The 26,074-nt window shown below is 41.4% G+C and overlaps 1 protein-coding gene across 5 annotated transcripts in view; it reads right to left on the reverse strand.

The window, feature by feature from the left end:
- The window catches only part of LOC146370555 (activin receptor type-1-like), a 32,071-nt gene that overhangs the window by 2,525 nt on the left and 3,472 nt on the right, over positions 1-26,074 (reverse strand). For all 5 annotated transcript variants that reach the window (XM_084908820.1, XM_084908817.1, XM_084908818.1 and 2 more), the window contains 10 exons: positions 15,328-15,401; positions 14,481-14,732; positions 12,428-12,700; positions 11,986-12,258; positions 8,549-8,754; positions 6,304-6,403; positions 4,405-4,551; positions 3,892-4,167; positions 2,261-2,458; positions 89-219 (listed from right to left, as the gene is read on the reverse strand). In XM_084908820.1, coding sequence (XP_084764946.1) covers positions 89-219; positions 2,261-2,458; positions 3,892-4,167; positions 4,405-4,551; positions 6,304-6,403; positions 8,549-8,754; positions 11,986-12,258; positions 12,428-12,700; positions 14,481-14,732; positions 15,328-15,394 — 1,923 coding nt within the window. In that variant the 5' untranslated portion in view covers positions 15,395-15,401. The remainder of the gene's footprint in view (positions 1-88; positions 220-2,260; positions 2,459-3,891; positions 4,168-4,404; positions 4,552-6,303; positions 6,404-8,548; positions 8,755-11,985; positions 12,259-12,427; positions 12,701-14,480; positions 14,733-15,327; positions 15,402-26,074) is intronic.

Consider the following 26,074-nt stretch of genomic DNA (forward strand, 5'->3'; position numbering starts at 1 on the left):
CGATCAATGTGCCTGATGTAAACACTAAAAACTCTGGATTTTCACAAGACTTCATTTGTGTATTTCTGACAAAAGTAACATTACTTACTGGGTCTGAAAACCATCTGTTTGGGATGTTGGGTCTCTGCTGATCCACACACACAACCTTCCTCATATCTTCAAAGCTCGGATCATTTGGGACCACGTCATGAAAAGGGGGCTTGTAATCTTCTACAATTCCTACAAGAAGAAGACAAAGAAGAACAGCTTACTTCGGAGATTGCACAGTTTAAGAGTGTAAAGCATAAAAATATATATTACAATGATGGCTGACTGAGATGTCCACTCAATATCTTAAATCCTGCTTAAAGCCCCTTTAACAGTGAAGATAAGAAGTGGGTTTTAGTTCACAGAAAGTGTATCAAGGCTACATCTTTAAATCAATATATAAAAAGATTTTATCCAGTCCAAGCTGAAGCAATCACTTGTTTTGTTTCTGAAGAAAGACCTGACTACAGCCACCTCAACGCAGTATCTTTGCAAACAGCACAACTATGCCGTGCCCAATTTTCTGATCGCGTACATACAGGGAGTGCAGAATTATTAGGCAAATGAGTATTTTGTCCACATCATCCTCTTCATGCATGTTGTCCTACTCCAAGCTGTATAGGCTCGAAAGCCTACTACCAATTAAGCATATTAGGTGATGTGCATCTCTGTAATGAGAAGGGGTGTGGTCTAATGACATCAACACCCTATATCAAGTGTGCATAATTATTAGGCAACTTCCTTTCCTTTGGCAAAATGGGTCAAAAGAAGGACTTGACAGGCTCAGAAAAGTCAAAAATAGTGAGATATCTTGCAGAGGGATGCAGCAGTCTCAAAATTGCAAAGCTTCTGAAGCGTGATCATCGAACAATCAAGCGTTTCATTCAAAATAGTCAACAGCGTCGCAAGAAGCGTGTGGAAAAACCAAGGCGCAAAATAACTGCCCATGAACTGAGAAAAGTCAAGCGTGCAGCTGCCAAGATGCCACTTGCCACCAGTTTGGCCATATTTCAGAGCTGCAACATCACTGGAGTGCCCAAAAGCACAAGGTGTGCAATACTCAGAGACATGGCCAAGGTAAGAAAGGCTGAAAGACGACCACCACTGAACAAGACACACAAGCTGAAACTTCAAGACTGGGCCAAGAAATATCTCAAGACTGATTTTTCTAAGGTTTTATGGACTGATGAAATGAGAGTGAGTCTTGATGGGCCAGATGGATGGGCCCGTGGCTGGATTGGTAAAGGGCAGAGAGCTCCAGTCCGACTCAGACGCCAGCAAGGTGGAGGTGGAGTACTGGTTTGGGCTGGTATCATCAAAGATGAGCTTGTGGGGCCTTTTCGGGTTGAGGATGGAGTCAAGCTCAACTCCCAGTCCTACTGCCAGTTTCTGGAAGACACCTTCTTCAAGCAGTGGTACAGGAAGAAGTCTGCATCCTTCAAGAAAAACATGATTTTCATGCAGGACAATGCTCCATCACACGCGTCCAAGTACTCCACAGCGTGGCTGGCAAGAAAGGGTATAAAAGAAGAAAAACTAATGACATGGCCTCCTTGTTCACCTGATCTGAACCCCATTGAAAACCTGTGGTCCATCATCAAATGTGAGATTTACAAGGAGGGAAAACAGTACACCTCTCTGAACAGTGTCTGGGAGGCTGTGGTTGCTGCTGCACGCAATGTTGATGGTGAACAGATCAAAACACTGACAGAATCCATGGATGGCAGGCTTTTGAGTGTCCTTGCAAAGAAAGCTGGCTATATTGGTCGCTGATTTGTTTTTGTTTTGTTTTTGAATGTCAGAAATGTATATTTGTGAATGTGGATATGTTATATTGGTTTCACTGGTAAAAATAAATAATTGAAATGGGTATATATTTGTTTTTTGTTAAGTTGCCTAATAATTATGCACAGTAATAGTCACCTGCACACACAGATATCCCCCTAAAATAGCTAAAACTAAAAACAAACTAAAAACTACTTCCAAAAACATTCAGCTTTGATATTAATGAGTTTTTTGGGTTCATTGAGAACATGGTTGTTGTTCAATAATAACATTATTCTTCAAAAATACAACTTACCTAATAATTCTGCACTCCCTGTAATATTTGCAGCTGTTCTTATAGTTTCTACTACACCCATCCAAGACTAACAGATGGCCTTGTGCCTTAGTGACGTAATCACAACAGGTCAGAGCTGTGATTGTGACGGTGTTGTCTAAAACATGTACTGACCATTACTGACTGTCCTCCTGGCGATCTCCCACAGGACGAGGCCCAGGGCCCAAATGTCCACTCTCTTGTAGGACTCAAAGCAATCCATCTGGATGGAGTCATCGAGCACTTCAGGGGCCATGTAGCGCTTTGTTCCAACTTTAGGGTTGTTCCCCACGTCTAACTCGTTTGTGTCTTGAAAATGCATGACAGCCAGACCTTAAATGGAAACAAAAGAACACTTTAAAATCGCCTCTTATACACATGTAATCAATGAGATTAAAAGAGAAAATACTTTAACTCTCTGAAGGAGGTAATTACTAAATATTTTTAATTAAGTCATCATCCAAGTGAGGCAACAATAACTAATACAGATACTGGAGTGAAGAGGAGACCAAGTTTTCCGACACTCATCTTTTAAATCAGTTGATTGGAAGGCTATTTGTTCACCATGCGTGGCCCTGTTCGCCCAAACAGGATGTACTCCAACCCAACAACAACTCACTCAGGAGACAAACAGCAGCTACCATGTTTGTAAGGACAGCAAAATGCGTCATTCGGAGCAGAATTTATTAAATCGAGCCTGTAAACATGTCAAGCCTGTCGCCAGGTTATGGCTTGTCCCCAAATTAGATGTTATTCAAGCATCTGCAAACGGAACATTGATGCATTAGATAAAGTCAACCAAGGTCCTCAAAATGTGTTTTCGGTTAAGGGCAAAGCAATACACCTGGAAGAGGATATTTTTTTCGAAATAACTAATACGGCCGAGCAGACAGATGCAAATTGAGCGACCTCGAAGCGAATACGTCTCTAACACAATGAAATAATTGTAACCTTCAATTAACCTCTTCAGCTAATCTTCACGTGCATCAGCTCGGATCTGCTTTTATCGAAGCCGTATTATTGATTGCACTGAATAAAATACTAAAACCGAGACGCTCCATTATTCTGTGAATATTATAGCTGCCCGCTGTACCGTTTTATAACTCTCGCCCAAACATATATATTTATCTGTGGCACATGGAGGAAAGAACGTCCTACTCTACGTTTCCTTTATGGCACAATATGATGAAGCGGCACAGAACAAGACCGAGGAAGCATTTACCTTCTGCTTCAACTCTTCGGTTTTAGCCGTCATATCATACTAAACCTTCATAACACTGACAGATGTAGCTGATGTAAAAAAAAATACCCCCTCACGAGTTGTTTAAAAACAATAAGCAACTCATTAGCTCCCTTAATGTTTCCAAAAACGGCATGTTTGTGCACTGATCTTGGAGACCCTGCACACAGCTTTGCAAATGGTGGTCTACATTTTGTAGTCAGCTTAGGGGCCCAGTATACCGGCCGCTTTAGTTGCTTCACGTCTCCCCAGTAATATCTTTGACAGTCACTTTTTTTTTTTTAATTTTTGCCGTTAAGGCGCATGTAGCCACTGCAGTAATTTCCTGACTGTCGCCCTTCAAGGAATACTGCCACATCAGCACTGATATAGGAAGAGAAGAAGCCATTGCTAATTGTATCCTTCAAAGTTTTTCCATAAAGAATCATGTTTATGAATTGTTGCGACATCTGCCTGCCATGCGTGTCATTGCAACGTTGTGGACCCCTGCTGTGTTAACACAAACACACGCGCATACTATTCTCACCGAGATCAGCAATGCTGCACTGTCCATTCTTTTTCACCAATATGTTTTTGCTCTTCAGGTCTCGGTGGGCAATAGCTGGCTTGCCATGAGTGCCAAAGATCTCGACATGTAAATGCGCCAGACCGCTCGCAATGGAGAGCGCCATCCGGAGGCAGCTGGTTGCGTCGAGGGTGTTGAGCTGAAGGTAATCGTACAAGGAGCCCATCTCGTGAAAGTGAGTGATGAGCCACAGCTGGGTGCTGGAGTTCCTTGAGGTCATGTCTGAACCGATGAAGCCTACGTGGAGAGATATGAAATTAAATATTGCTCATCAACAGAAATGTAAAAATGCAACCAAGGAGAAATTAGCATGCATTGATCCTTATACATCCTTATACAACACACTATCTATATAGTTTTCATGCATTACTCCTAAGAGTGACAGCTTGATATGATATCAACTTTAATGGTTGTTGTGTCCTTCAGTGCATATCAGAGCTCACTAAACCTGATCATTTATTAAAGGTTGCATACCCAAGATGTTTTCATGTCTCAGCAGCACAGTGTTGTAGATTTCAGTCTCTCTGAACCAAGACTTTTCATCTCGAGAGGAGAAAATTTTAACTGCAACATTCTCTCCCTGCCACTGGCCCCTCCACACTTCACCATAACGGCCCTTGCCTGACAAGTAAAAAGAAAAATTATGAATCGGTGTACACACACACACACACACACACACACACACACACACACACACACACACACACACACACACAGTTTGTTCATATTCCACCAAATTTACTACGAGCACACTTGATGGACTCCATTGTGTGTAACATTCAAACCTGCACTAATCATTTTTGTGGCAACAATGAAGATTCATTATATTTGTTATAGCATAAACATCTCTGCAGCTTTTTAACTTATCAAGATACTGAATGGATAGTGTAATATTAAAAAGTGTAATATTAAACAGCTACAAACAATTACCTGTTAAAAGATAGTAAACAAGATAACCTAAAGGGAAAGTGATTATTTGAAATAATATGTATCAGGGCAAAAAAAGAAAGTGTACTTTGAATGCTAATGTCCTTAAATTATTTCTATTTATATTTTATTAGTAGCCATAACTTTGTAGGCTTACTATATTTGACAGCTTATTATACTGCCCCCCAGTGGCCAAAAACCAATTAATATAGTCATAACTGTAATAAAAAAAAAATGGTTTAGAGTGACGCAGGGTTAGGGAAGTCATTTCAACACAAGTGACTTTCAACATGAGTACCTTTTCATAAAAACAAATTGCCACAACACATTGTGGCAATTTGTTTTCCTGAAAATATGCTGACTCTTGCCAGCATTGTCACTGACACTTATCATAAAACAATCTCAAGACTGATTTGCAATTGTGGCTCTGGGGACTTCACTGCTGAACTGTTGCACATTCACTCTGGCCCACTTTCACGATGAGCTCACACTGCTCGTCTGTTTTGCAACCAATTTCAAATTCATATTTTTATTCTCTTGATGATTTATCTGAAGATTTGGAAGTTCCTGAATTTCATGTTTTGAATGCTGACACAGGACTTTTTAGTCTTACACCTTTTTCAAGACATGAAAAGTTAAATATGAACCAAGAACTTCTATTTGTAGACTTATCAGACTGCAAAATACTACATGAAATGTTGTAAATTACTGTACTAGCTATATTAATGATCAGCTCTACCTTAATATATATCAAACATGAGATTCTAAAGTACTGTAATCTGGTATACACCCATTGACAACAAAATTAAGACCAGAGGCTTTCAGGGTGTCTCCCTGCAACCAACAGGAACCTCTGGTTCCTGTTGGTTGCAGGATGGGCCTTCTTGACAAGACTGCTCTTATAGATGCTCGATTATACTGGGTTCTAGAAAGTTTAAAAGCAGGGTAGCACTTTGGACTCTGTCGGTTTCTGCAGTTTAAACTGTGGTGAGGCAGATTATGCTGCAGGAGGAGGATGCTGCTTTTGGTGAGTGTTGATTCCCAGTTGGGGGTGCTCAAGAACAATATTTAAGTGGGTGGTAAGTGTCAAAGTAACATCCAAATGAATGCCAGGAACTGTGTTTTCCCAGCAAATTTCTGACGAGAGCAGCAATGTTATTTACCTCACAAATCAGTGCTTTTAATGTTGTTGCTGGTCGGTATATAAGCACGCAATATACATGGCTGTGCAGGTCTGTCGCTTCACAATCTGTGCTGCCAAAGCTGTAAAGTTGCCCCTATGCTTAATCTGAGTGATGGAGTACCCTTTACATCTCAACATTTCTTTGGAGGACGTTTAGTCTGCTCAGTTACCGTGTCACCTTAAAATGAAAAGAGGAGGCAGATTTTTTGTTTCCCCAACTGTGCTATTGCAAATAGGAATACAGCTTTTGACAGGACACCTACCCACACACTCATTTAGTGTGATTTGTCGTGCAACAGTTCTCTGAACAAGGAAAGGGAGTCCTGAGCCACTTCCTGAAGTGCAGGAATGATCTAGCAAATCCTGGGAAAGAGAGAAAAAAAATTTAAATTGAGAAAAAGAGCTTATGAATTTATTTGTGCGTCTATGGATAAATTTGCATGTGATCTATATGAATGAAAAGCTCAGTCCCAAAAGAATCCTGTGGCTCAAGCCTAAAAATGGTGAAATATGGAGCATCTGGGACTCCAATGGAGATTAATAACAAGCAGGCTGTCTTTGATGTGGCACCCACATGGGATGGAGGGGGCCAAGCTGTGTGTACCAAGATAATGTGTGTGGGTGGGTGTGTGTGTGTTTCTGTGCTAGTGTTGCAGAGTGCCCCCTGCTGAGTAAATAACAGAAGTACCACCCCCTCCCTGGTGACTGGTGTGGGTGCTGAAGATTTTATCTAATCCAAGGGCCAGACTCCAAAACAGGCGCAATGCTGCTAAGCCTTTTATTTTTATCTCATCTGCAAGACGTGCAGCATCCCAGCGCTAACACAGGAGGGCAGTGCACAGCAACATAGTCAGCAGCAGCTGAGCAAAACAAATGACTAACTAGGAGGGGAGAATGAGGATTGAAAATAGAGGGGAGTGATGCCTCAGATAAACAAATGCATAATGCAAGAGCTGCCTGAGAGACAATTTGGAATCACAACACAGGAATGCAAGGCAGAGGCCGTAAAATGAATGATGAGTTGCTCTGTAGAGAGTTTAAACCCCTCTCTTTGGTGCAGGAGGATTGTTTTTAGGAGTGCATCTTTGGGCTGGGCTGTTAAGCAGCAGAATGTGATCAGTACGTTGCAATATCATTAGAACCAGAGAGCAAGTCTAGGCAGCAGCTACCGAGGGACAAACACTTTTCACAAGCATGCCATTGTTCATAATAATCTTTCTCGTGGTGCTGCAAAAATAAATCAGATAATCTGGAATTTCAAAAGTTTAGACCACAAGTTTAGACGTGTTTATCAAAAGAGAACAACTCTTGAAAGATTACTGAATGGTAAAACGCACGGTAACAACCAAGTATTTTGTTAAGGCACCAATTGGACTCAGTTCATGATTACACAGTGTGTGAGCCAATGAATGTGCTGGGTTGTCTTTCAAACTAAATGCTAACCACAGGACTCCACCTAAATTCTGGATTAGTTTAGCGGGCTTCAAAACCGCAGAAAACTCAAAATCCATGCATGAGTGGAGAGAAAAGAAATAGCAAAATACATTCCCTCTAACCGACTGGGAAAAAAAACAAAAAACTGGGAGGAGCAATGGCACCACCCACACATTCAGCCACAAAATTCATACATATGCATCTAGTGTACAACTGCTTTAACTTTTCTTTCCTCAAGAACAAACGGTTCTTAAAAGTAAGAAAGAAAGTCCAGAACAACAGTCTGCACAGTTCAATTTAACCATATTCGGAGACTGATCTAGCTCAAATCGACCCAAACAGCCAGTAAACCAAAGCTGGGATGACACACACTTGCAGACATGCATGCTGACAGCTGCAGACACCACAGATGAGTAGTTGTCCTCACTTTTTGCATGTCCACTAGACATCCGCACAGAGGATTACTCCTGCTCTATGATAAGGAACTTAACACCACTCTTGCATACTTAAAGCGGAAACTACATAAGGCTATGTTTAGACACTATCAAGCTATAATTTCATTCAAATTACTAAAAACATGAGTACTTTTTTATCAAATGGCAAACATGGGAGTTTTACAGGTTTAACTCATGGCAGGAGAAGGAGACTATAATTGCAGTGCCATCGCATCACGGCTTAATCACAAGATTGAATTCTGTTTATGAAGCTGATGCAACTCTTTTATCCTGTAAATAGTGGAAATGCGTACAAAGAGAAGGTAAAAGTCCCCACTAATCCAACAGTGTTTAAAAATCATCACAGGAACCCCTCAAGGTAATACAACACATAATTAGAGGATAGGAATCACACATCTCTGTTATTGGATCTCTGTTACAATGCAAGTCTGCAGTAGAAACTGTGCATCATACCTGGAATCACACAAAGGGAAAGTAATGGGTGCAAATAAAAGACTGGAATTTGATTAGGCTTTATATCAAACAAACTAGTGCATTATACTATTCCTTGAGCTGCTAATAAAATTGGTTTTTCAGGTGCGTTATGAAGGTAGCCACCTTTGTGCCATCGACTACTCACCGCTAGAGTGCTCTCGCCCACATTAGAAGCTATAAGGCCATCAATAGTTCCATATTCAGCATCTCGGGAGGTTAGCCTCTCCATTTGGTTGTGGTGGATCCGTCTGAACACCAGGATAGCGACAGCAGAGAGGATGATGAGGACAATGATGGGTGCCACGATGACAACAGCTAGTGTGGTCACACTGTAGCTGGATTGCTCATCAGCTGTTAAGGGGACAGAAAAAAATTACAGTGTCACTATCAGGTCATCCCGTTAGATGGTTTTAGAACATAATCAAATTAAATCTAGCTTCTTTCTGTTTTTTTTTCTTTTCTTTTTTTAAATCTAGAGTTGGTATCGGTCGCTTGCAGTAAATGACACTGGAGAGTGTTCATTGAGCTTCAGGATCAGACACAATGAGGGAGCGGTCTTGGACCACACAGGTTGAGGATTCAACCATACACAAAACAGAGGATTGCAGCACTCTGCAGGCTTCCTGAAGAAACAAGTCGGGGTGGGTGTGACGGTGCATAAAGAATACCCACAGACAAGAGTGTTCACTCATATGCACACATAGTAGAGCTCATCAAGTCAGCAGAGGCCATCCTGAGGAACTGACCACCATTCACACTTTCCAAACATTCCAAGGAAAAAGACTGCTCGGCTCTGCTTCCAGCACAGACAATGATCCCCTTTTCTCAACTTGCATAATGAACTCCTTCTTCCAAATACACATAACTAGCAACACTTTCTAGGGGCTCACTATATTTGAATCAAACACACATGGCGAAATGCATTCAGCTGCAAAATGTTACATAAAAAAATTTATTTCATGATTATCTGCATTTGTGAGAATTCAAAAGACAGAAGATTGCAATATAGGAAAGTATGCATGTCATGCGTATGGTATGGTAGTAGCGGTATATGGTACATGTATTGCTGGATGGTATCACAGAAATGTGGTCAGATGTGGGCTTTTACAGATGGGGATGTATCACCTCACTTATTCGTTTTAAACTCAAGATGTTCTGTGCGGGGCAGCTTTGAAAACAACTCCCATTTATTTAGACTTTTTTCAAATTTTTGGGCTTAAATTAGGATATTTTTGAGAAAAACTAAAATTCAATAACAAAACAGCATTAGCGTAATACTATGTACTACTAGTACTAGTACAATACAGAATGAACTGACATTAATAAACTGTAAATATGTACAGGGAGTGCAGAATTATTAGGCAAATGAGTATTTTGTCCACATCATCCTCTTCATGCATGTTGTCCTACTCCAAGCTGTATAGGCTCGAAAGCCTACTAACAATTAAGCATATTAGGTGATGTGCATCTCTGTAATGAGAAGGGGTGTGGTCTAATGACATCAACACCCTATATCAGGTGTGCATAATTATTAGGCAACGTCCTTTCCTTTGGCAAAATGGGTCAAAAGAAGGACTTGACGGGCTCAGAAAAGTCAAAAATAGTGAGATATCTTGCAGAGGGATGCAGCAGTCTCAAAATTGCAAAGCTTCTGAAGCGTGATCATCGAACAATCAAGCGTTTTATTCAAAATAGTCAACAGGGTCGTAAGAAGCGTGTGGAAAAACCAAGACGCAAAATAACTGCCCATGAACTGAGAAAAGTCAAGCGTGCAGCTGCCAAGATGCCACTTGCCACCAGTTTGGCCATATTTCAGAGCTGCAACATCACTGGAGTGCCCAAAAGCACAAGGTGTGCAATACTCAGAGACATGGCCAAGGTAAGAAAGACTGAAAGACGACCACCACTGAACAAGACACACAAGCTGAAACGTCAAGACTGGGCCAAGAAATATCTCAAGACCGGTTTTTCTAAGGTTTTATGGACTGATGAAATGAGAGTGAGTCTTGATGGGCCAGATGGATGGGCCCGTGGCTGGATTGGTAAAGGGCAGAGAGCTCCAGTCCGGCTCAGACGCCAGCAAGGTGGAGGTGGAGTACTGGTTTGGGCTGGTATCATCAGAGATGAGCTTGTGGGGCCTTTTTGGGTTGAGGATGGAGTCAAGCTCAACTCCCAGTCCTACTGCCAGTTTCTGGAAGACACCTTCAAGCAGTGGTACAGGAAGAAGTCTGCATCCTTCAAGAAAAACATGATTTTCATGCAGGACAATGCTCCATCACACGCGTCCAAGTACTCCACAGCGTGGCTGGCAAGAAAGGGTATAAAAGAAGAAAAACTAATGACATGGCCTCCTTGTTCACCTGATCTGAACCCCATTGAGAACCTGTGGTCCATCATCAAATGTGAGATTTACAAGGAGGGAAAACAGTACACCTCTCTGAACAGTGTCTGGGAGGCTGTGGTTGCTGCTGCACGCAATGTTGATGGTGAACAGATCAAAACACTGACAGAATCCATGGATGGCAGGCTTTTGAGTGTCCTTGCAAAGAAAGGTGGCTATATTGGTCGCTGATTTGTTTTTGTTTTGTTTTTGAATGTCAGAAATGTATATTTGTGAATGTGGAGATGTTATATTGGTTTCACTGGTAAAAATAAATAATTGAAATGGGTATATATTTGTTTTTTGTTAAGTTGCCTAATAATTATGCACAGTAATAGTCACCTGCACACACAGATATCCCCCTAAAATAGCTAAAACTAAAAACAAACTACAAACTACTTCCACAAACATTCAGCTTTGATATTAATGAGTTTTTTGGGTTCACTGAGAACATGGTTGTTGTTCAATAATAAAATTATTCCTCAAAAATACAACTTGCCTAATAATTCTGCACTCCCTGTATTTTAACCATTTGTGGAAAGTGCTGGATACAATGTAATCATTTTCACAACTGATCTATCCCTTCAATGCCCAACCAAGATGATAAGATTAAGGCATATTAGATCTAAATGTGTCATGTAGGCCGTAGTATCAAATGCATGACTGTCGAGGCTAAGGTACAGGTGAAAGAAATAAAAAAGGACAAAAGCTCTGTGTATCGATGCCTGACTCTTTCAATCCCAGGTGGCTTCACCCTCTGGGCTCTTGTCAGCCAGCCCTGACAGCCACTGAGAGAAAAGAAGAGAAGTGGACCATGACTAAATAATATTCAAAACCTCCCTCCAGTTGCCCACCGTCTCCCCTTTTTTTCTGTTTCATGACATGCCAGGAGTGTGACCACATGGACGTGTAACTCAAGCCAACAGAAACAGTCCAGAACAGCCATGGCAGGTAATTTCACAGCTGAAGCTGAAGCCATCTCAGTAGAGGATGATGGAGAATGTGAATGTGTGTTCCGTAGCATAAACCGTAGCATATGGCTACTCCTTCTCTGAATATGAGACATGTAGGTAGTACTTTGAATGTGGTTAGTGATTTGATAAAAAAGGAAAAAGAGTTCAGAGTTCAACACTGAGAGCAGAGTTCTTGCAAATCTTGGACAATCTGATATGTGATGCATTCTGGGTAGCATTGTGCTGTACCTTTGACAGGGAGCTCCACAGTTATGTTCATATTACACAGGTGTCCCTGGCAGCAGTCGACTATCTGGTCTGTGGAAGGCGGGGTCTTGCAGGTCATCGTGCTCTGTTCTAAGACCTTAAAGCAGCCTTTTTGGGACATTATGATGCCGCCACTGACTGTCAGAGATGAGAAACACTGGTAGCCCAAGCAGCGATTCTGTGTTCCACATGAACCACCCTCGCACACGCACTCATGCTCCTCTTTGCTCAGGGACTTACTCTGGACTACTGTACCTGCAAAAGATTCAGAAAGAAAACTTTTAAAAAAATGCAATGAATTAAGATTATCTTTTGGTTAAAAAAAACCCCAATCATCCATGAAACTTCTGCACAATCCTAAGTTACATAAGGCCCGTGAAGGAACAGCAGCCAACAGAAATCTGTACAATGTGTACAAAGTCACCTTTCCCTGGGGCTTGCACAGTGACGTTCATGTTACACAGATGGCCCTGGCAGCACTTGACAACATGGGCCGATGAGGGTGGCATGGCACAGGTGGCTTTGCCCTCCTCGTCGTCCCTCAGGCAGCCCTTCTGTTGGACAGCTGCCCCATCAATCATCTTCAGAGCGGAGAAACAGTGCTGGCCTGTGCAGCGATGGCCATGCTGACACACACCGCCCTCGCATACACACTCTTGGTCTCTAAGGACTGGTCTGCCAGCAGACAGTTGTACATCTGATAAGAGGAAATAGATATGTGGGGAAACCCATTAGACCAATACCATTAGCAACCCATTAAATTAAAAGGCATTCACTCACATCAGAATCATGCACGTTGAAAAGATCCATTTGCTGGACATTCACCAAAGAGAGCAGAAAATGTTTTGCCTGTTTGAATCTAGCATCTCCTGATATAAAACAAATGTTACTATTTTGTTGAAACAACACTTATTCAGGATGCCTACTCAAACAGACTAGAAAAGATTATTTAAATATTTGATTTTAGTTGTTGACAAGCACGCACATGGTTCATGGGACAGATCAATTGATTTTCTAGCTTGCGATTTTAAATACATTGTCATTATCAACTGTAAAAGCACACAACAACTAAGCAGCTATACTGTAGAATAATTTCACACACAGGTTTCCATCTCACACACGGCTCTAATAATAACAGCATAAAGCTACTGGAAATTAAACAGACTTTAACAGAGTCCATTAGCTTACTTGAAATTGAATGTGCTGAAGCACAGAGCTTGAACAACAAACAAGAGTTACAACCTTGCACTTGTATAACTTAATAAATTTCAGTTTAAATGCATGTTTACATTTTATTCACCAAAGGGTGTTTATTGTCAGTCAAGTCGAGGGTCTAGGATAAAGAGTGGCATTTGATATATAAAGAAATACACCACTTGAGCACATTTTTCTGAGTTACAGTATTGAGAAAGATGAATACAAGAGATCTGACTCGACCTTGCTGAGCTTTTTCTTTTTCTGTTCTGAGACTATCATATTCTAGGTAAAATTCTTTGTATGTGTTTGCACGTATAGCACAGAAAGCTGATTCTGTTAGAAAACAAAGTTATAGTCATGACAGCAGGCAGTGCTGCAGATATACACATTGCTGCAAAAAAAAAAGAAGCTACAAGCTAGAAACAGCACACAAGATCTTGTGTCCTGCACGATTGCTTCTTGATTATTTTATCCTATTAGGTATTTATGAAGTGTGTTTTCATGATTAGTGTACGAATTCTTGAGTTATGGCCAAAATGTTGTTTTGCTGGATCATGAGAATGGGATGAATGGACCCAAATTCCAAAACACAATGCATCCATTGTCAACTGTTGCCAGTTCAGAGGGAAAAAAGTGGTGTTACAGTCCAAACACTTCTCGTCTGGGTTTCCATCTGTGAATTCCACCAGTACATCTGTTAGCAAGAGCCCTCTTTTCATTAGCACCTACTTGAATCAACTCGACACGGTTCACCATGGTTTTTAAGGTTTTCCATTGGGTCATAGTACCCGGTACCAGGCGCTTTTTTAGTACCTGATCAGTCAGAGTTCCAAGCAATCCGAGGTGGTACTAAAATGTGACGTTGTGAGACTGAATTGGCTGGTCGGTAGCGTCACTTGATGCATCACGAAAGCGCTGTTTACAAAAATTAAAACCACCATTTTTGAAACCTGGCAACGAGGGAAATGGCTACAAAAAACGATGCCATGATCCCCGAGTCTGACGAAAAGCCAGGTCAAGACCAGCTAGCCAAGACCGAGCAGCAGGTCTATCGGACATGTTGCTATGATGACAACAACACGCATTAGGCAGTACTGGATTGTAATGGAAAACCAGTCAAGCCGAGTTGAGTAGGTAGTAATCGAAAAAAGGGGCTAAGGAGTCAGCTACCACAGACAACTTCCAAATCCATTGAAAAAGTTGTCCTGAAATTCGATTTCACAAAGTTCTGCAGAGTTTAAAGCAGGACAACTTCACAATTCTCTTTGCAAATGCCTCACCTTTTAGTGGGAAGTTAAGGGAGATGTTCATATTACACAAATGCCCATAGCAGCACTTCACCACCAGCTGAGGAGTTGGTGTGGATCTGCAGCTCAAGGATCGGTCTTCGTCCCCCAAAATGCAGCCTTTACGAACGACCGATGTCCCGTTTATCACCGCGAGAGAGCTGAAGCACTCCTGGCCAAAGCATCGGTCCCCACTGCTGCAGGATGATCCGTCACATAAACATTCATTTCTCACACCGCCCTCACCTGCAAGAGGAAACAATTAGAAGATCAGGATTTATGTCTGAGAAGACAGAGATCCTACAGTAGATGATCAATACTGAGGGCAGAAATATGACCCTTCGTGTTTAATCACAATAAATGATCAATGCTCGCTACTTGTTTGCATGTAGAGATAATACATACTGAAGATGTAGGGAGAAAGTTTTGCTTGCCAGAATAAAGAAAAAATTCTACTGTAATCCGCTGCCACTGCAGTAGTTTAAAATAACACTGACAGACAGCAGATGAAAGGCAGACAGACTGAGGAGGGGTGGTGAAACAGGGGGGCAGCATGAATTTTGTTCTATGCATGCAACAAACTTGAGGGGGACAGTGAAAGAAACAGAAGTAACACTGCGTATTTTAATTAGCTCACAGGAGGAGGGGGTGTTTCAGATGTCCATAACACAACTTTTCAAGCACTGTACATATTGTTTATTCTCTGGATATCTAGCACGGACACTACACCGAATTGGATCCTGTCTGGTTTTGTCGGCAGGAACTTTCCGTCCCTTTCGATACCGCTCCTGTTCAGGTCTGACGTAAAAAGCAGCCTTTTGGTTTATTATTAGAGACTTACCTTCTAAGCTTGAACAGGGGAGGACCAGTGTGATCACAACTAACAGAAACATGTCCACACTCGTCATTGTAGACCTGGAGAGGGGGAGGGAAAAAATGAAAACAAAAACAAAATGAACGTGGCACTCCAACTATGAAATTGTGATTTTTATCTTCCTGTATCAGCACACTAGTGATATCTTTGTGAAAATTCCTTTCAGAGGACTACTTCATAAGACGGACTGAAAATGGCAGGATTTCCCCATCGAGGTAGGAATATTAGAGTGAGTGATTTTACAGAGGGAGACCTTTTCTTGTTTTCAGGGGAAAAAAGTCAACACCAAGTTTAAAATGCTCAAGTAAAGTGGGTCTCATGCCTTCCTGTTGTCCTGGCAACAAGGCATTGAGTGGCAAGCAATGGGGAGACTGGTGCTCTCCTATTGGCTGCCTCTGTGTGTGAGTGTGTGAGTTTGTGTGTGTGTGCGTGTTGGAGGGACAGGCTGTTTGGCAGTGAGGGGAGAGGAGCAGACAGACATGAAGAGGAGGAGGAGGAGAAAGATGAGAGGAGGACAGTGTGGGTGCCCGAATACTATCGTTTAGAGACCTGGTGACAGTCTAATCGTTCAATATTTAATGCATTTGTAGGAACCGTCACATAAGCTGTGCAGTAGTAGGGTTTTTTCCATTTTGGACAGATTTTTTTTGTCACAGTTCACCTGTTTATCTCACACTGCAAACTCCAAAATAACCATTTTATAAAGCTGATATGCAAGTGTTGAGCATACACGTAGCTTAGAGCGTGCCCCGTTTATGCTATACCAAACACCGGGAACGTTTTCTTGGCACCATGTGCGTTTGCGCCTCAGTGCATCTGCGCCGCTGATAAATACCCCAACCCCTCCAAGCTTTTGTGCCCGTCTCCCACACATAAATGATTAAGCACGTAATGTTAGCATTAGGCCAACGGCGGCGTCTGCACAGGCCGCTCACACACAGACCACATGCTGCTCCTTTAATCAGAGCACAAAACAGAGGCTGCCACACAGAGATAATCAGGAGCTCTGTCTGCTCCCTTTGGACCGGAGAGGAGAGGGGAACAGCAACGGAGGCACGGAGAGCACGGGGCAGGCGGGCATGAGGAGGCAAGGGAGGAACGGCCCAGGGGCAAGTCGGGGACAGTGGGTCAGAGAAGGGCAGAGAACGGGGCGAGCGTGCGAGAGAGATGTGGGTCACGGTGGGCCGCAACACTCAGTTAGGCTAAAAGGAGGGAGGTGGCTGTGGGGGGAGCGAGACGAGGAGGTGTCTAGTGTCAGCGCCCAGAGGGACAGTGAGAAGAAGGGCGCCATGCTGTTGGAAGGGTGGGGTAGGTGAAGCAGGGGGACAGGCAGAGCTGTGATGGAGTCAGAAAGCCGGAGGAAACGGGACAAAGAGATAAGCAGAGGTGTAGAAGGCAAAAAAATATTTAAAAATCCCAGGCCAAATAAAACAGATGCGTGTTCCTCGTTATCTTGATATATTGACTCATACGACTCGTAAGAAACAAAAAAGACAACATCAAGCACAACATGCTGACTCAAACACTGAACAGATCAATAACTAACCTCAATTAACTAAGTAGAGCATGTCACAAGGCTCTGCTTAATGGCATCAATTAGTGCAGGCAAATGATTTGCTGCATTTTTGTTTATATTTACTGCCAAAACAGCCTCCACGGGGCAATGAAATTATGTCTGTCTTAGTTCATCTCGCCTACTCAAACACTTTATCTTTAACGAGCTATAAGGAACGAGGCACTCACTGAGTATGTGTGTGCTTCTTGGATAGACAGCAAATATTTTAGTCTGAGTTTAAAAAAACAAAACAAACCTCATGAGTCACCGGGTCTTCCTTTACATACAGCTAAACATACAGTTAGACTTGATAACCAAAAAATGTGAAGTCCTTGCAAGTTTCAAACAGTACAGTATGCATATGCATGAATTCAAAGTATACTTTATGCATTAATAGCAATATTTATGTTGCATAAGCACAGTAAACTGTTTCCCACCTATGAATAGGCCATGGCTAGTTGGTAGCATATCATAAACCCAGCTAACAGCTTGGGCTTCATAAATACAGAGCCAGACATGATATTGGAAACCTCAGAAGGCTTTCTTAGGGAAGGAACAGAAGCAGAGCTAGCATCTGCAAAACTGATCTGAGCAGACAATTTTGTCGTACTGTGAATGTGTGTGTGTTGCGTCCCTCTACCCCTGCGTATTGAATTCTCTGGCAGCGTGGTGTAGTGTGTGCTCACAGAGCTGACATCCTGCCAAGGGTGTGCTCTCATTCCCCCACTCTGTCTCAACCCCCATCTTTCCTCTAATTCCCTCTTCCTATGTCCTCTGAAGTTGTGATGTAATAGGAAACTGGTATGAACGCCACATGCTTATTATAACTTAAGATATATTTTCCCCAGTCGCTTATTGTGGTTGGAGCCAATATTGTAATAAGCCTTACAATACTGTAAGGCAGAGGGAAATGCTAAGAGCTTGAGAAAGCTGCCCTGATTTTGATATGCATTAAAATACTTTGAGGAAAATAATGTTATATGTGCATTCCTTCTCTTTGCCTACCTTGAAAGTGAAATGTCAGTTTGCATTGGATGCCATTTATTAAGCTCTGAGCTCCTCTGTTCCAGTGGTAAAATTTGACTCAAGTATTCTACAAAGAAAAGGTTGAGCTGCTTGCACTTTAGTTATACAGTAACTTTGCATTTAATTTTCTGAGGCACATTCAGGCGGTAATACCGTCATTCTAAATGGACGAGATGTTCCTTCTTTCAGTAAAGTAAAGAATAGAAATACTTTTTCCACCAAAGACGTTCTTTACGAGGGCTTCAGATTCTCTGCGTAGGTACCGACCTTGTATGAGCAGACATAAAAGATTACATTTAGCTTAACACAAACAAGCCCTTGTGTGTACAATCTAAGATAAACACCTGAAATAGACATGGCTCAGCGAGAAGTATGTTAGGGTAGACTGCTGCCGAGCGCTACTAGAAAAACTTGAAAGTGATCCTGCATGTCGCCGCTGCCATTTTATGATGCCACAATTCCTTCCCAGACTCTTTCCAGTGATCTCACTCCAGAGGGCCATCTTGATAAGCATTACTCTAAGAAGTTGAGCGGAGCTTAAAGTGATTAGATAGAGATAATTAAACATGCTACTCACATGCTGTTACTGGTGCAACTGGACCAAAAGGCATGCATAGTGGGGAATATAATTATTTGATCACCTGCTGAATTTGTAATTTTGTGCACTTACAAAGACATTAACAGTCTAATTGTTTTAGTAGTTTCTTTTTAATGGAGAGAGACTAAATGTCAGCCAAAAAATCAAGAAAAAACCCATTACAAAAAAATTATAAAATTGATTTGCATGTTATTAAATGCAGTAAGTATTTGATCCCCTACAATCAAGCCAGAATTCAGAACCCAAAATTCTGGTTCCACACGTGTGGCACACAAATTATAATCCATCAACTACAGACACTCCTGATCTCATCTCCTGATGTGTATAAAGCACACCTATCAACAGCATCAATTTCTTTCATTCCAACCTCTCCACCACTGTGGACAAGCCCAAAGAGCTGTCCAAAGGCTAGAATGGGCTACCAGAACAAATGCAAAAACTTTGGTGAGAAGGTGACAACCCTTGGTGCAATTATGAATGAAATATAATAAATAATATAAAATGACCACCAATCAGCCTGGATCTTTAGCTCCATGCAAGATCTTGACTCATGGGGTGAGGATAATCAAGAGTAAGGTGGTGGAAAACCCAAAAATTAATATTAGGACACACTAAGTTGTAACAGGGACAAAAGTCTTTCAGCATCACCATCTTAAGTTTGCCAAGAAACGTCTAAATGATTCGGAGATGCTTGGGAGAAAGTGCTGTGGTCAAATGAAACCAAAAATCAAGCTTTCTACCCGCCATGTTTGGAGGAAGAGAAATGCCGAGTATGACCCAAAGAACAAGTAGAAACAAAAGCGTAGCGTCTGGACTTCTCGGATGAGAGGTGAAATGTCTTCAAGCAACTTCAAGAAGTCCAGACACTTTTCTTTCCAAGCTCCTTAGACTACGATGACCTGGTTGACTGAGAACCTTCACAGATACAACATGTGGAAACATTATGTTTTGGGGCTGTTTTACTGCTAAGGTTACAAGATAAGTTCAAAACGTCACGGGGCCAATAGAAACAAAAAGCTACAATAAAAGTTGGGATGAGAACCTCATTCCATCAGCCAGAACACTGAAGATTGGTCATGGATGGGTCTTCCAATGACCCCATAACATACAACCAAGTCAACAAAGGACTGGTTAAAGAATACGCTTGTTAAGGTCAGGGAATGGCCTAGGCGGTCTCCAGACTTCAATCCTCTAGAAAGTCTGTGGGAGGAGCTGAAACTTTGAGTTACCAAGTGGTAACCAAGAAACCTAAAGGATTTTGTGAGTTTCTGTAAAATCCGTTTTAAAACGTGTGCAAACCTGGTGGCCGACTACTAGAAACATCATACTCCTGTGCTTGCCCACAAAGGTTTCTCCACCAAGTACTAAGTCATGTTTTGGTTGGGGGATCAAATACTTATTTCACTCAATAACATGTATATCAATGTGATTTGTAATGCAAATCAGCAGAGGATTAAATAATTATTTCTCCCACTGTAGGCAGCTGTGATTTTAACCATTTGAGGAATTTTCTGCTTACGAGACATTAAGTATGATTAAAGATGATAGTATGATTAATTATTGCCACAATAATTTATAGCTGACATTTTAAAAGTGATACAAGACACATATTAATCTAGTTGGACGCTTTATTATTTGGGTCTGTTTTGTATTCAGGTCAGCTAAAGAAGAGGATGACAAAACACTACTTTGTCTGATGAGCATGGTGTATCACCGAGGTTGAGGAGGGAGGAGGCTGAAGCCCTGCAGGAGCTGCTGAGTCATCATGCTGGCAAAGAGGGAGACGAGAGGTGGAATCTGTGTCTGAGCTGGCAGGCTGGCACAGTTACCATGGCACAAATAGCCTGGGCACCGAGGAAACTGCAGCAAACTGCAGGGTGGCGAGAGAAGAAACAGGCAGAGACTAGGGCAATGCAGATCCTGCTGTTCGTGTCCCTGTCCCTCTTTGCTGACCCACACCCAGACAGCCAAAGTGCCAGCATGCCATCAGGGACACACAGATGGTTCGCTCCTAGGTGGATGTGGGTGTAATACAGACCTGAGGGCGAAAAAAAAAAAAATCGTCCTCTTTGCAGCAGCCCACATTCGTATTCACACTACAGCTTGGAAAATCAACATGCTCACCTCAGTCTTAAACCACTCTTGGGTTAGAAAAATAAAGCACTCAGAATGACTAAAGGTAAGGTAATAAAAATGCACAAGCTTAACTTCAAATCTTAGAAGTTTACGAGTGTAAAACAGACTTCCTTTATTCAGTGTTTACAAACTGAGTAGAAGGCAAAAATAGAAATTTACTTTAAAAAGTAGAGTGCACACTAAATGCTCAAACATCAGTACTTGGTTTAATTTCTCTTCCAGGGTCTAGAAAGAAGAAAAAGCTGAGGCATGTCCCCGACGTGCAAGCTTTGGCTTTAGCTAAGGCTGCTCCCTCTGAGTCATACAATCACCTGGTCAGTGAGAATCCCAACTCAGCTTCCTTTCCCCGCTGTCTCACCTTTCCACTTGCTAGCTATATATTTTATGTAATATATATTGCCCTTAAAACTGATTACTTAAATTGACATAATGTCTGTCATGATACAGACTACGAGAAAACCGCCCTCAACCTGGCCCGGGTTATTTTATAACAAACCTGCATAAAAAACACATTTTGCCATTGCCAAACTTCAAATGCCCACAATTTCACACTCCACTGTGCCCTTGTATGACCAGCGTATATCATAATACTCTGTACTGCTAATGCGTGTGTGAAAGCCACTGGAAAGCAAAGCTCTTAATGTTTTTATGCCTGTGAAGCTCTTTGAACCTCTACACGAATTTGATTCAGTTCAAATAAAACTGAATTGAATCGAGTCGAGTTGAATTAACCTTTCGAAACACTCCTCTTTCTCCGAGGGTCTCATCAAAATGGGAGATGAAAGGACTTCTGAGGTCCCTGGAATCTGCAGTGCCCCATTAGCTCCAGCCAGGCTCCATCTCTTAGGGCCTTGCAGTATCTCAGCAGCCGGCCTCTTTTACAATGTGAGGAATGTAATCAAATGCAAATGCCCCCCCCTCTGTTTGCCCAGTGTTTCACTCACACATTAATTGTGGTAGGCAACAGCATAGCGAGTTTTTGTTCTGTGGGTTTGGTGCTACCTAAGGTGTATGCACACACTCACACCCACACTTTATTCTGGACCTCAACCAAATTTAATCAAAAAACAATTCTTTTCTTCCTGTTGTGTCTCATCTCGCCCTCCACCTCTCAGGGCCTAAAGCAATATGGGGTTTTTTGTTGTTTTTGTTTTGTTTGTTTTTTTACTTAAAATGTGTTCAGTGGGTAGGAGAAAGAATGAACAGAGGTAGAATTAGCAGGAGAAAAAAAATATACTTGGTCACATTAAAATATATATATATATTACACCAAAAACATCACTTTTATCTACGTTTAGTGATTTTTTTTTTTAGGGAATCACATTTCAACTTTACATTACTGTAATGTAATTAGCTGGTAAATTAGCAAACAATCCTCAAAAGCTCTGAAAACATTACCCAACATCTTACCACTTATCTTACTATGAAGCAAACACAATTTTCCTTGTGAAGCAAAAAGTCTCAAAAACATTTTGGGAGCAAAAACTGAGGAATGTGCTACTACTGCACATTCACCCAATGTATATACTATTTATATATATATATATATATATATATATATATATATATATATATATATATATATATATATATAATGTTCTTCCTCTACCCCCCCCCCCCATTTTTGCACATGTCGAGGAGCGTGTCAGGCTACATTTCACTGTGTGTTATACTTGTATAACTATGCATGTGACAAATAAAGAACCTTGAACCTAATAAGATATAGTGTTGTTTCGATTTTTTTTAGAAATAGACTTGTAAGCCTTGGCATTTGTTCTAAACACTGCGGGGGACAGACCCACTTTGTCCCCTTTGTTCTTTAAATAAGATGGTAACACATAAAGAAGATGTAAACTACAACTCCAATGGGTCACAGCTGTGGCACAAATCACTTACCTGAGAGGTAATAACTTTAATCATTTTCTAAAGGTGAATCCTCACATTAATTTAATTTAATCAAATCAACTGCAACTGTAGACCACAGAAAGTATAAAATAAGGACGTAGCTTCCAGATGCGAAGTGCCTTAAACCTGCATTTCATCTGTACGCCAGCAGATGGCAATAGCTGCGATTGCAGAATGAATTCCAGCCCTATAGAAGTCTATGACAAAATTGTTTTCTGACTTGACCTCTGTCTGACCTCTGACTCAGTCACTAATTTCAGGTCATAGTGAATAAAAAAAAAAGTAAGACTGTTTTGCAAATCTTGGCCATAATTTTCCGTTTGGAGGATTAGCCACAGTTCGCTCACTGGATAATGACTTACGATTGACAAGTCAGTGAGCGCAGAGTTGCACACTCAAGCTCACTGCTCCTCATGACATCACCATAGCTACATCCATCTTTTGTGCGGTATATGCTGGAGGTCTATGTTTTTCCAATGATTCTCAAGTTGGAATAAAAGATTAGAAACTTAAATGAAACAAATACCCATCTCATTGCAATGTAGCTTTTTAAAGCAGAGGCAGTGGGCTGAGAAATGGGTAAATAAATGCTTCATCAATAAAGCAGATCGCTTCCAACAATACAAACATTTGCTGTGTAACAGGAAAAAAGAAAGAAAGAATGAAAAGTAGGGCTGTGTGATATGACCAAAATCTCATATCCCGATATAAGAATTCTATCGTCCGATAACGATATAAATCACAAAAATGTAACATTTTCTGTAAATTCTGTGAATCTCAGGCAGCTCGACTTGCGGGAAGTGTTTCCAGCTGCGCGTCATGTAGCTGGAGTCGAGTGTTTTAACAGATGCGTGAAACGATACATTTTTAGACATAAGTTGTAACGGCCGCCGTTTTCTTTGTGAGTATTTATTACACAGCGTGCTGCGGGGAAAAGCCTGTTCTAACGTTTGAGTCTAAGGTTTATTTTTTAGCACCTGGCGGCTCTTTTTTACTTCTCATCCGTAAATAATCTGCTCTTTCACGTGATTCGGTTTATTTTGAAAAGTCTCAACAGGATCTTGAGCTTTATTGTGAAAGGTTTATGTGGAACATAAACAAGCGGACACGCGAAGGTGTTACCGTCGTTGTTGCTAACCAAAACGCATAAAAACAGGCGCTTGTCCGTCTGTAGTGTGGTTATATTAAATATAAGAGAAAGAGAGAACTTTAAGAAATTAATATAGCCACTACAGTGACCATAAAAACGATGAAAAAATATTGCCGTAAACAGTTTATTTTGCGACACCACGAAACAAACGATAGCGTAAAATGAAACGATAGATGTTTTTATATCATCATCCGATATATATCGTTATATCAAACAGCCCTAATGAAAAGTATGTTTTCTTGTTTCAAGAAAGAAAAACAGCCATTTTCATTTCTAATAATACTTCACTGAAGTTTGATTCATTTAAAAAAAAAAAAAAAAAGACATAACACCCGAGGCAATGTTAGATAGATGTCAAACACGTATGATAGAAAGACCAGGAGAGTACAGTGCAATATAAACAATGAGTATCAAATTACATTCTCACACATGAACTCTGGAAAAGATTGGGAAAAATCACCACCTTTGCCTTTTTTGTCACACGCAGAATGTAGTGCAACTTCTTCAAAGACCAAAAGGAACCCTAAATAAATCTCTTCACAAACTAATGTTATGGCTGTATTATGACTTTGTGGTATGGGACATCTGGGGTGGGACAAACTTAAATGCTTTACAGCGTTGCGATGGCACTGTTAACGAGTCTTCTACGTAATAGTCACCATAGCAATTAGACATTCATTTTCACACAGCATCAAAACATCTGAAACAGCCAGTTCAAACAGACTTTATGGCCCAGAGCCACGTTTGCCAGCAAAGGAATGCACAAACATTCTCCCTCCAAATGACCATCTTATAAAGGTTACCACCCTGGGGCAATATTTCACTTAAAAGGACACCTTGATTTGTATCAAGGTGGACCCATTGCACCAGTTTTGTTTCTTGTAAAACAAGTCAGGCGACTAGACCAAAGAGCATTGAGTGCAGTTACCAAAAGCTATGAGAAGGCTCTAAAAGCTGAGTGACAAGACTCAGACGGATAATAAGATAATCCACAGTGAGTGACCAACCATACATGGAAAAAACATTCATCACACCACTGTGATAACCACTAAGTAAACAGCTTGCAACAAAACAATGAATCTGTGATCCGCAAAGAGACTGATCGGGGCCATGACGTCCTCCTGCCAGTCGAGCATTAATGGCTTTGAGTTTCCTGCCTTCCATGAGCAAAGACTTCTCAGGCAATCTGAGCACAAGGAAACAGTTTTGAGGAATCCTTTACAATAAAGTCATTAATGTGATGTAACTATTTTCTGAAAGTAGATATTCTGTACTATCATTTATGACTCTGCAGTTGTTATTTATGATCATGTGGTAACACTGTTTAGTCAGGTTTTTTTACTCCTGTTTAGGTTAACGGAAATTTCTGGGGCATTCGTGGTTACCTGATTAAGTATTTGCTAATTAAAATCTTCATTGGCGCATGTGCGAAGCAAAATATACTGCTACACTGTGACACTGATTTCAGCCATGTTGCCGATCCTTACTTCGACGTCAAAAGCAGTGAATGTCTAAATGTTATAAATGGCCCATTTGCCTCAAGCATGGGGAACGGGAATTCGAGCAAACCCCATCGACTACGACAGCAGAGTACTACCATCATAACAGCACCATTTCAGTTTACAACCCCATGACACGTGAGATGAAACGTAGATTATTTTCAATTCACAGACAAAGTGCGCACACCAAATAAGAGCCCGTGCCCGGGACAGGGAATGAGATCAGAGAGAAGCAGAGACTGAAACAAAGCCATAACTTTCTCCCCTAACAGCTGAGCGATAAGACAAGAGCACTGAAGCGAGTGAAGGGCTCATAAAATGTGTATTGCAGACTGTCTCCAGTGCAGTCTGGGGTTATTGTGGAGAGAGAGGAGTGGAGCCGTGAGCACTGCAGATCTAGGTGTGTGTGTGCGCATCTGAGGAGACAGCAGTGTCTCGTCTCTCTTCTCTATGTCTCCACTGGTCTTCATCCACATTTGAACACAGAACAGGAGGAATCGATAAGTCTGCGCAGAGCCACCAGATGAGGAGACGAGCGAGCTCCCAAACAGCAAACAGAGGAAGACTAAAAATCTGGCAGAAACACAGGGAGTCTTTTATCTCATTCTCTTCTTCCCCCCTCTCTAACTTCCCATGTCCTGCTGAGGCTGCTGAGCCTCAAAGTCCCAGACAGCTTCTTCTCATCGCGATATGTTTGGGCTACATAAGGCTGATGATTATTAAAAGGCTGAAGGATTTTTTGACTAAAAATAACACTGCAGACAGAGGGCCCCTTTCTAAAAAGCTGGACACAAGCGAAGAGCGCAAGCAAATTCAACCCACATGCCGCGTTTCTCTGCAGTCGC

The sequence above is a fragment of the Perissodus microlepis genome, chromosome 16 (genome assembly GCF_051167445.1).
Source record: "Perissodus microlepis isolate ML-2025 ecotype Zambia chromosome 16, ASM5116744v1, whole genome shotgun sequence".
In the NCBI taxonomy this organism is placed as follows: domain Eukaryota; kingdom Metazoa; phylum Chordata; class Actinopteri; order Cichliformes; family Cichlidae; genus Perissodus; species Perissodus microlepis.